The 11,442-nt window shown below is 45.5% G+C and overlaps 2 protein-coding genes across 2 annotated transcripts in view; one reads left to right on the forward strand and one right to left on the reverse strand.

Moving 5' to 3' along the window:
* The window catches only part of dock1 (dedicator of cytokinesis 1), a 187,177-nt gene that overhangs the window by 91,023 nt on the left and 84,712 nt on the right, over window positions 1–11,442 (forward strand). The window lies entirely within an intron of this gene.
* The window catches only part of insyn2a (inhibitory synaptic factor 2A), a 20,541-nt gene that overhangs the window by 5,636 nt on the left and 3,463 nt on the right, over window positions 1–11,442 (reverse strand). The window contains exon 2 of the mRNA XM_008285508.1: window positions 6,084–6,155. Within this exon, the coding sequence (XP_008283730.1) occupies window positions 6,084–6,155 (72 nt within the window). The remainder of the gene's footprint in view (window positions 1–6,083; window positions 6,156–11,442) is intronic.

An 11,442-nucleotide genomic window follows, 5' to 3' on the forward strand; every position in this document is an offset into this window, starting at 1 on the left:
AACAATATCCACAGATTAGTCATTGCAAGCATTCTCTAATTGAGGGTTCGAGCAGCATTGCGAGCATTGCATGGTTGGATTCGACCTTTGTTGCATGCCAATCGCTGCCTGCCTGCCTCTCTTCCTGTCAGACTCCACGCTACACCACCCAGTCAAACGTAAATGCCATGAAAGTGATTTTGAAAAGATAAAGGTTCGCGCTGACATCTGGGCTCATGTGCAGAAACCCTGTTTATACGGCTCAATTTCTGCACCGAGGATCGCCTTTAATAAATACGTTTATATTCCCCGATTCGACACGTTTTGCACGCTGTTTACACGACTTCAGCCGCGGGTAGTCGTCTGAGGTTTTGGTTTCGCGTGCCGCCTGCATGAATGGTTGTCACGGTGTCTTCAGCAGCTTCACAGGTGTTCGTCAGGTATCTCGGGAGCTATCACAACAATCCAAGAGAACCACAGAAACCAAATCAGTGACTGAAGCCCTTTGAAGGCATGCAAACAACCTATAGATTCATGATCCCAGCTGCCATGTGAACCAGCGTTTCTGTTTGTGAAGCTGAGTTTGCAGAGCTCTCAATCTACCCGGTGCATCAGATAAAGCAGATGTAAAGTGACCTGTGGCTTTAGAATAGCAAAGCGAGGATAATTAAATGTCACTGAAAAGGAATAAAAGGGGAAGAAAAAAAAAAATCTGCATAACTTCATTTGATGAAAAATAGAAAGAAGAGATAGCGATTTCATCTGTGAAACGTTCTCAAAATGCCTCGTAATGAAAGATTTATTAGTCTCTGCCCGGCCCGGTTATCAGCGTCTCCTTATGAAAGTGTCACGGGCCCTCGCCGCGTCACTCCACATTTGTGTTACTCGCCCAAAGAGGAAAGTGAAGCGTTGTTGGCATTTTCCTGTCCCCTAGCTGCCACTCCCCTGAGGGGGTTGTTGGATCAGAACAAATTGAAGAAAGCACTTTGGACCTTGGCAGTCTTTAACCTCTCTCCCTGACTCCTGCTTTGTCTGCCTCTCCCTCACGTCCACTCTTTTCTTGTCATGTTTCTGCTCTCTAAAGAAAAAAAGTGTATATACAAGGAGAGGGGAAAAACTTGCCGGTACCATGCATAACCTCTCATTTCATTCATTCATTGCTTCACTCTCACCTGCCCTTTATCCCACTTTTTAAACATCTTTATCTCGCCGTTTGCCTCTTTCATCCTCTCGCTGTTGCACATCCTCACCCCGCCTTCCCTTTTTTTTTTGGTTCCCTTATCTCCCCGGTATGAATGTGCTCTTCTTGACTGTCCTCACTGTCCCTTCACACTATCTGTCCTACCAAGGATCACTCCTGTAGCTATGGTAACCGGCTTGCCACCATGTTGGAAAACATCATTATGCTCGCACAAAAAAGAGATATCTTCCCCGCAGCAGAGTCGTGCGCTAGGATAGTCTTGCCGCTCGGTAATTTCCATATGTTATAATGTAATCAGCGCTTGAGCCTTTAGCGACGCTTAATTGATTTTCATAGCCTCAGACAATAGATGGGAGATCCTTCCTCCTTTTAAAGGCCCATTCCTTTGTTGATTTTGCTTTACTATCTATTTGCTCTGGCGCTGCGTTATTCAAAGACCGCTCTGCCATCAGATAGTTTAGCTTAATGATCGGCCGTAGTGCCCCGTTTTTCTGAATTAATCGCGAGACGTGCGAGCTAATGACAAAATTGTGCTGATGGGAAATAATTGTAGTCTATTGTGAGCAGTGTGACCCAGTGCTGGGGACCTCCCCGATCCACTTCCTTAATCGCAGCCACTTAAACCTATCTCCCTGTTAGATCAGCACATTAACCCATATAAACGCAACGTGAGGAAAATGAGATTACAGGGTTTTTGCGTCAAGATGCTGGAATGCATTTCAAATCCCCCTGCTTTCCTGCTACCATCCTGTCTGTCTCCTTTATTTTTTTTTTCTGTGTTTGTCTCTCATGCCTACTCTCTGACTTCTTCCTCCTCCTCCTCCTCCTCCCCTCTCCCCACCTTTCTCAGTAACAGATATTACATCACCTGGCAAGACGGAATGAACTGCAATAATCTTTTCATCCCTTTTCTCTCTTATTCTCTTTCAATGTCATGCACATTGTATTAAGCATTGAATCCCCCCAAGTTCATTTGAAAACACTCTGCTAACTGTTAGGAGGAGATAACATGTTCAGGAGCAAAAAAAAGAAAAAAAAAAGTTACTCGGGGAGGATGAAAGAAAGACGTTCAAGATGGTTAAAAATGAGGAAAGTGGGACCAGACAAGGACAAGAGACCGTAGAAGCTCGTGTATTCTGTTTGAAGTCCATGCCCATAGACCGCAGCATCATATTGATCCGGTGCTGTTGTTATGCTAAGGATGGGCTGGATGATGCCATATACTCCTGGACAAATTGATTATGTTGAAGAGTGCATGGCTGACTTCTTAGCGGGCTGCGTTAAAATGATTTATGGGCCCATATGTCCCCTGCAGACCAGCTTCATCATAAAGCCCAGAGTTAGGGGTTCGGCCCTGGCACAAAGGCACAAACACACACAAAAAACATCCTAATAGATATCATAGACAGCTATTCTTCCCACACTGCATGTTCCTCCGCTGCTCTGCTTCCTATCCCGTGTTCCCTCCACCTCCAGAGAGGTTGTTTTCATGGAGATCTAAGTAATTAGATTGCCATTTAATCCCCCTGCCTGTGTGAATACAAATGCTATATTTGATTCTGTGTCCAATCAACACAATTTGCCGTGACAAGCGCATCTCTTAAAGAAGAACTCAGGTCAATTTAACAGATTTTAAACATCTCACTTAGAAATTTCTGCCCTTTATCAAGTTGAAACCCTGCCAGACGCCGACAAGGTTCGTCAAAGACGAGCCCCTTGTGTTGTATTGAGTTTCTGTTTTTCTGCACTTCCTCCGCAGATGAAGCATTTTGAATTGATTGTGGCAGATCTGGGATCAGGGATTTTTGATGTTAATATAGTGCCTGTTGTCACTGTGTGTGCACGATCAGCGCCGACGAAGTCAAGGGACGAATCTGACCCGACTTTATCAGCGACGCCTTTATATAGCAGTCAGTTTGTTTTTAGGGTTTCTCAATAAAGAGAAGTCGAGATAAGACAGATGTGTTGGATAACTTACTGACTCATACGTATAATTGGCTCTTATTCAAATCGTAGCTTTTATTGCAGCCTGCATTTTGCATATTTTAAACCCCTCGCTGGGAATCGAGGTCAGGTTGATATATAAATTAAATACCTGTCCCAAAACACCAGTAATCATTGTCGCTGAGGTACACTCTGAGCTGCCAGGAGTATCTTGACAAAAAGAACCCTTAGAATTGAATTGGTTTAATTTTTTAAAAGATGTGGACGTGTTATCAGGCTGCAGGTCGGGCTGGTTTTTACTCAGACAGGCAGAGCAAAGATTGAGGACAGGTAGACTGAAGGGAGCGGCGCTTTACCGCAGAGACAAACCCCGTAGTTTGCATCAAACATGCTAACGCCGTGCTGACCAATATAAAAACACCAGATCCCATCTCAGCAGACACTCCCATTTCATCCCCCTCCATTTAATCCTGCACGCCAAACCGCCGCCTCTTAATTAATGCTCTTTCGGCGTCCTTCACATCGTGTGCCGTAAGTCAGCGCAGTTCACCGCGTCTCGCTGTCATTGGATTGTTGTTAAAGCGCCATTCTTGTTGTCCGCCCCGCGGCCATGCAGGCGGCCCCGCTGCGATTTAAGAGCGGTTTACGACACGATGCACCTTGCTCGGCTCGGAACATCACAGGGAACAGAACTATGCCCCGCTCCTTGATTTTCAGGAGCTGATTGAAGTTTGGCCAGAGGCTTATCAGTTATTGAGAGCAGCAGATAGAAAATGATTTAAATGGCTCTTCAGAAGAGAAACGCGGACTGAGTGGAGGAGCAGTGACCACTAAAAACAGCTTTATTGATCGCCTCTCACCCTCCTACTTTTTCCTTTTAATCCCCTGTCTTTCTCATCTTTTTCTTTTCTTTTTACCCTCATCCTATTCTTTTGGACTATCGGCACCAAACAGCTGTGCACACATGTGTGCACACTCAGGTTGTGTTATGCAATTCTAAGGGTGAGCAAAGAGGCCTCGTGGGTCCTGCAGACTGTCAGTGTGATTGTGTATTAAAGAGAGAGGAGTGGTGATCTGCCCTGCCATAGATTAGAGCCACCAGCTGTGAACTCTGAGCTGACCCCCGCACGGCTTCACATCCTAAAGGTTATTTTTGTATAAAAGTCCATCAATCCATTATCTTATCTTGTAGAGGGTCCTGGGAGAGTCAGTCCATTACAGGAAGAAAGACAACCATACACAGTCACACGTATGACCAGTTTGCAACCACTCGGCGTGTCTTTGAGCTGAGGGAGGAAGACGGAGAGCTGCAGGGTGGAGCAGTGATGAGCACTGTTGCCTCGCAGCAAGAAGGTCGCCGGTTCGCGTCCCGGTGGGGGCACCGGAATCTTTCTGCGTGGAGTCTCCATGTTCTCCCCGTGCAGCGTGGGTTCTCTCCGGGTTCTCCGGCTTCCTCCCACACAGTCCAGAAACATGTTGAGGTTAATTGGTGATTGTAAATTGTCCGTAGGTGTGAATGTGAGTGTGCTTGGTTGTCTGTCTCTAAGTGTAGCCCTGTGATAGACTGGTTACCTGTCCAGGCCTTCACCCTGAGTCAGCTGGGATAGACTCCAGCCCCCCATGACCCTAATGAGGATTAAGCGGTGTATAGATAGTGGATGGATGGAGGACGACGGAGCCCCTGGTACAATCCCACACAGGCACAGGAGGAACAAGTCCACACAGAATGACCCAATCAGAGAGTCAAACCCAGGACCGTCCACCTTGCAACACCATGCTGCCCATTTTTTGGATTTTGGGTTCAAGAGATGCCGTTAACTTTCTGTCACTGAGTTCCAAACGATATATAGCAACACAAACAAGATGGCTTGACGTTCACGGTCCCCACAGAATGCATCCTCGACCACGAATTATGTTTACAACTTTGCCTTGAAATTTCCCTGCACTTTCCATCTGTCACCCTTGTCAGGTAAAAAAAAAACACATTCTCCCTCATGCAGACCTAATATGAAGATGCTGACCAAGGTAGAGATCACACCTGCTTGCACACCTGTATGTCAGCAGCGTGAGCCGACACTGTAGCACAACCTCACAAAGCCAGTGGCTCTCTTGGTTTTCATTGCTCCATTATTTATTTAGTCTCTCAAATGTCAAGAAATAGTCCGGAGAGCCCAACGAGGAGCGCAGGTCAAAGACTCAATTTACCAACATCCTCAAGTCGGATTAACTGGAACCAGACGGTTTCCCAACTTTTCTCGGTTAAGCCACTGAAACAAATAATTACCAAAGTTTATGCCGGATTAATTCGAACTGCCCGAACAAACAATTAACTGACTTCTTGTCCTTGCATCATCTCACACGCACACACAGTCGCTCGCAAACAAACCTGCGCAGTAAAGTATCGACACACACACACACACACACACACGTGGACGTTGCTTCATAAGCAGATTGCCTTTGTGCTGTGTTTGACTAATGACTGTGGACTCACGTCTCCACTGGCTGTCAAATGAATTGAGCTGAAGTTGAAAGTATGCAGAGCCTCAGTTGGCTTGGCAACAGCACACAGTGATGATATTTCATGATGTTTGGATGGTAATTAATTTCACCTTTCACGGCCCCGTGCGCACTCGTTCTACAGTAGGTGTCCTCTCCGCTCCTCAGCCGTCTGCCCTTCTCTGTCTAAATCCAGCTAGCGCTACGTTTGCTAAGCACCCTTCGGTGAATGGAGCGGCGTGCAGGGGGGACCACAGCAGAACCAGACAGAGACGTACAGCTTCAGAGGGAGAGCGCGGCGTGTAAATGTCACATGTCCTCGTGTGCTCATTAACAGCGGTCACATTAGTCTTGCGTCCCCCCTCGTCTCCGCTGCCCCTCTTCCACCTGTTCACTTCCCCTCAAGGAGAAAGGATGGGGCACATTCAGATCGGCGTGTCTTTGAAGAGGAATGGCCACTAACCTGTAAATAATGCATGCGCTGTTCCGGCATGTGTCACAGTTGGCCGTGTCCTGTCCGGTTCGATAGGAGAGTCTGCGGGGAAGATAAGAGTCGTGAATGAGTAATTACAGGACTGGTTAAGCTGCTCCCGCACACCTTCCTTTCTCATCTTATTTGTCATCCCTCGTTAGCGGGGCCCAAGTAAATGAGGGCGATGAGGAGTCACGCTGACCCCCCCTGAGTGGCCTGTGCCCCGCAGCCAGGGCACAAAGAGGGCAGTGTCAGCCATTAGCGGCGACTGACTGATTGGAGGTCAGATAAGGCAGAAACAGTGTGAGCTTGTGGACTGAATTGAAAGGCAGTTTTGATCAAGGACTTTTCTTTCAGGAGTGTTGCTTTACCTTCCAATCACAATACAACAGTTTACATGCAGCAGTGAATAAAATAAGTTTAGTTGCAGCACATGATTAATGAGCATTTAATCACTCGATACTTGAGGGGGGAAGACGGTAACACATGCACGGACATTGTGTGTTTCATCAGTAGTCCAAAGGAATTTAACATACACTGATGTGAATCTGATTCAAGCAGCAAATCCTGGACTTAAAAATCAGACGATCAGTCTTGAATCAGTTTTTTCCTCCCGCTACTTTTCCAAGGCATTGACTTTTTTTTTTTTACTCACACGAGTGAAATCCCTCCATCGATTAATCCATTTATGTGCAGGATGGTGTTGTAAAGCGTACAGTATGAGTTATTACCTGAAAAAAACAAAACAACGGAGGACCTCGAGGCAGATAACATTTTACTATTTTGTTTAGCAGCAGCACACTGGCTTCCTGCCGCCAGTCCGTCTCAATTTCATAGCAATATTGATCACCATATTGACGTTCAAACTGATCAATATACTAATATATTACGTCCTGTGTGGCGTTATATTGTCCTGTCATCAGTTGTCTTTGACATAAAACACCGTCATGAGCCAAATCCTCATTATTACAGATTGCTATTTCTCCAGGGGACCGAGCGATGTCCCCGAATGAAACCAATGCCTGCATGCCTCAGTAATGGCTTTCTTATTGGATTAGCGCGCGGAAACTTGCATACGGTATCGATCGACTGTAAGTGTGTCTTCTTGTAATTAATGGCATATTACAACGGACGCGCTTTGAACTCGTTTTTAACCAAAGGCGGCTTTTGCTGGTTGGTTTTTACGGTGATTGCGCTGCTGCTGCATCAGAAGAAAGAAGTCGATTCATCCAGATGTTGCCCTACATCAGCAGCTCTGCTACGCAACCACGTGCTCATCTGGTCACAAAAATATTTGCTTATTTTTTTTCTCTTGCATGAAACCTGTGGAACTGTCACAAGAAAAATCAGAGCCTGTGCTGAAGGTTTAATTTACCAAAATTACTTTATATGCGTGTGGAGATCATGTATGTTGTATTTCTGCAAGTTTTGACAGATGTTTTTTCCCTGCCATCATGCTGTTATGATGGAGATTCACGTCCCTCTCTGTCGTCTATTAAACCTTTAAAAATTCATTAAAACTACATGTTTAATTTCCATTTTTCTGCCTTCTAATGCTTCAAATGGTAACTCTATGCTGTTACTTCCTCTGGAATGTGCAGATCTCAAGCCTTTGCCCTCCTTCCAACCCGCTGAAGCCTGAGCTGTCGGCTTCCCCATCGCGCCGCTCAAGCACCGTAAAACTACTCCACCCTACACAATACCGAGTCGTGTTATTGGAGGAGTTCAGTCACACGTGTTCGAATCGAAATCCTGAAGAAGAAGAGTGGTAGCACGGAAAGTCTCCCCCGTGCAAGATCGTTTCCTTAGATTGTAAAACCCCAGAGGTCTGAATCTGTGTTTTTGTAAGAAGGAAATGCTCAGCCATGGCGTTCTTATTTTACTCATGATGTGTCTTGTAGCATATTTTAAAACAATCACAAGGATACGCCAGCAAGTTAGAAAGCTAGAGAGGGTCTATAATAAAAAACAAACTGCCTTAACAATGAATACTAACTTATGTTCATTGCGACTGTGTTAACAAGGAGGTCTGTGGATTATTCACAGTCATGGGGACACTGTTTCTGGAGGGATTTTGCTGCTGAATTACAAGTTTAAGTTCTATTGTATTGGAGGTTTAGGCAGAAATCGCAGTGGTTAGATACCAACAGGGCTAAGTCAGAGCAGACGGACACTAAGTCAGGCTTTCTGAAGTGAACATTCCAGTTAAAGTCGCTGAATCCTGCTCCTGACTGAGGTTAATGTGCTAACTTTCACATTTAATTCCCGTCTTTCATCTTCGGCAGCAGCAGCAGAGACATTTTTCAGCGCGCTCACCAGCGCTCTTGTCACGCTGCCCATAGGGTGCAGCACCAATAAAAATTAAAGCGCCATCGTAAATTTCTCCTCCTTATCTACCGCGCCGCCTTTCTAGCGCTGTACATCCTGACAGCTATATTAGAGGCGTTGATATTAATATCGCTGTTTAACGTCGCAGCTGAATGTTGTGACAAGAGTCCGAGGAGAGGGGACGCGGCGCGGCGATGCGAGAAGTTTGCACCTAGCGGTAATTAATGCGCATGCCATTGGAGGCGGGTGGAGAGTTCGGCGCAGCTGCAAGGTCACAGGCATGTTCGCTTTCTAGCCGATCAATAAGCAGCCGATGTGTTGCACAGGCAGCCCGGCTGTGTCCTTTGAACAACTCCTCCCGATCCTCTCTTTCTCTCACCCTCACGCTGTCTCGGCCTCTCTCTCCCTCCATCAATCTCTCGGCCCTCCCCACCCACCACCACCCCCACCCGTCTCACACTGAGTTGATAAGAGAAAATAAGAGAGCAGAGCTCATTTCAGCAGGCCTCCCCGGGGAGAGCGAAGCCAAAAGTATTTATACACCCTCCCCCCCTTTTCGCGCTGCTAGGTGAGCTCTCCCAAAGGTCACTGAGTGGTTGGAAGTCCAGAGGCATTAAAAACATGCGCACATCGCTAATAGACAGGCTAGCAACAAGTCCCCATGAGTGTGATTAATTGGGTCTGGTCTGCCAGCGCTGTGTGATGATACAGCATTATTCCCAGGCTTTGTACTGTAGGATGCAACCAATGATGCACTCTTGAACTGCATCGCTACTACTCACAGTGGTGCACCGTGTCCTCTGGGCAGGTCTGTACTTCAGGGAGATGTATCTGTGTGTGTGTGTGCTGGCTTATATGATGTGTGGGGGCATGTCAGTGTGCTGCAACCCTTTTTTTTCCCAGCAGCTTGGTGAGAGCTGCTTATATAAACTGCAAAGTTATAGCGTCACCAACCAGTCTGCTAGCAAAACAGAAGAAGTTGTTTTGAATGCTCAGTCCCATTCATCTAGACTGATGACGTGTATGTGGGTCACTTGATCAATTCTTGGTCGGGCATTAAACTGTCCCAATTGAATCATCAAGATGAATACATCTCTTTTAATAAAAAAGAAAAATGTATTTAAGGATAGAAGTTAACTATGAATACAAGTGGGAGCTGCCACAGCTTGAGGCAGAAGCCGCAAGATGTTGGCTCCAAAAAAAAAAAAAAAGTCCCTGGCTTCAGTTAACTCCCACTCCAGAAATCCTGAGTTGATATTATTTTATTGTGGTCTCAATCACTAAATGCGAGCTCTTCTAAGAGGTGATCGTTTCTGCTTCATTATCACCGCTCCTGGATTTGTAGTCTTATAGGATGTTTTGATGTCGGCCATGTAGCCGCTGATGGACAGCCTTGATTGACAATCCGCTCTCCTGCTGCTCGCTGCCTCCTGCCCTCCTCGGCTCCTGAACTCGCTGGGGAGAGCAGCAGCCAGACTTTTGGAGCTTCTGTTCAAAGAATAAACAGTGATTTTTTTTTTTTTTCTTTCTCCAGACATGGAGTTCTAGTCTGTTTGTGCTTAAAGTGTTGCACTAACAAGATCCACTGAGGATGCCATCACGCCGTATTTCTGCAAATGTAATGTTTGTTCTTGATTACAATCACTCGGAACGTCCTTGCCCCCCGACAACAACAGAGAGGAGCGTGTTGACCGCGAGCTGCAACTCTGGGCATCGAACCAACAGGTGACGTCACACCTCATCCATATTTATGCATCTGCAAATACGGTGGAGCGTTCCAGTTAGAAACACTCATTCACAGGCTCTAAAATTAAGATTAAACATCTAAATTAGTTTACTTCAGTGCTGTGGTTCAATTTTGGATAAATTTGGCATTTGGCATGATGACTTGTTTTCATTTGCGACAACCAAGCTGCTGAATTTGCCACAGCTTGGATTTGTGCAGCTGTTTTTTAGGGTTTTTTTTTTTTTTTTTTTCCAAGCTGCTGAATTTGCCACAGCTTGGATTTGTGCAGCTGTTTTTTAGGGTTTTTTTTTTTTTTTTTTAAATAGAAAAAATCAACTGAGCCTCCTGGTTTCTATGTTTAGGACCACTGAGGGTATCATTAAAACTTTGAAATGGGAATTTACAGCCACTTCAGGGACCAGTGGTTCCTTCCACTTTGTGTTCGTCTTCACTTTCTTTCTTTTTCACGCCACAACACGCTCGTCGTCTTTCTCCTGAAGTCGCATACGAGACCGTTGGAGGAACAAAAGTGTAGCTTCTTAGAATCAGTGCAACAACCGGTCTCTGGTTGAAGTGGCTTTTTGATCGCGAGTGGAACATCGTTGTTATTAAGACTCCCAGAGCAGAGTTCTACTTCATCTTTGTTCTGCCACACATGCTTCCTGTGATGAGGGATTGCGTCTTTTCTTGGTCTCAGCACATTAGCCGTAGGATTTCAATTTACGTCCGAGTGGCATGTCATGAACATGGTGATGAATGCACGGAGCGCCGCGTTTTCCTCCGTGAAAAATGATGTCACGTAGCATAAGCAGCAACAAATCTGATGTATTTGCACTTGTAATTCACCTGTAGCGGCCGGACTTGATGTGTCAGTGACATTTATGTTCGCGGGAATGTGAAGCTAATGAAGTGTGATTAATGTGGCGTAAGAATTTTTTCCCCCGACTCGTCAAAACTCTTAAGTTTGAAAGCTGGAAATATGTACAGGACGAAGATAATTGTGCTTGTGTAGACAAACAGCGGTTCACTTGGCCTTGGATGGATTACAAGGGGCTTATGCAGCTCACTGACTTGAACTAAATATAGGTATTTGTAATTAATGAGTGGAAACACAATGTGTTTGTTTTTTTTCTGTATGTGAACAGATGGTGCTATTAAACAGAAGTCGCTAATTTTCATTTTTGAAAAAACAAAAAAAAAGAAGTCCCCCTCTCCTCTCGTCTCCTCTCCTCTCCTCTCCTTTCCTTTCCTTTCCTTTCCTTTCCTTTCCTTTCCTTTCCTTTCCTTTCCTTTCCT

Source organism: Stegastes partitus, unplaced genomic scaffold, assembly GCF_000690725.1.
Source record: "Stegastes partitus isolate 25-593 unplaced genomic scaffold, Stegastes_partitus-1.0.2 Scaffold405, whole genome shotgun sequence".
NCBI lineage: Eukaryota > Metazoa > Chordata > Actinopteri > Pomacentridae > Stegastes > Stegastes partitus.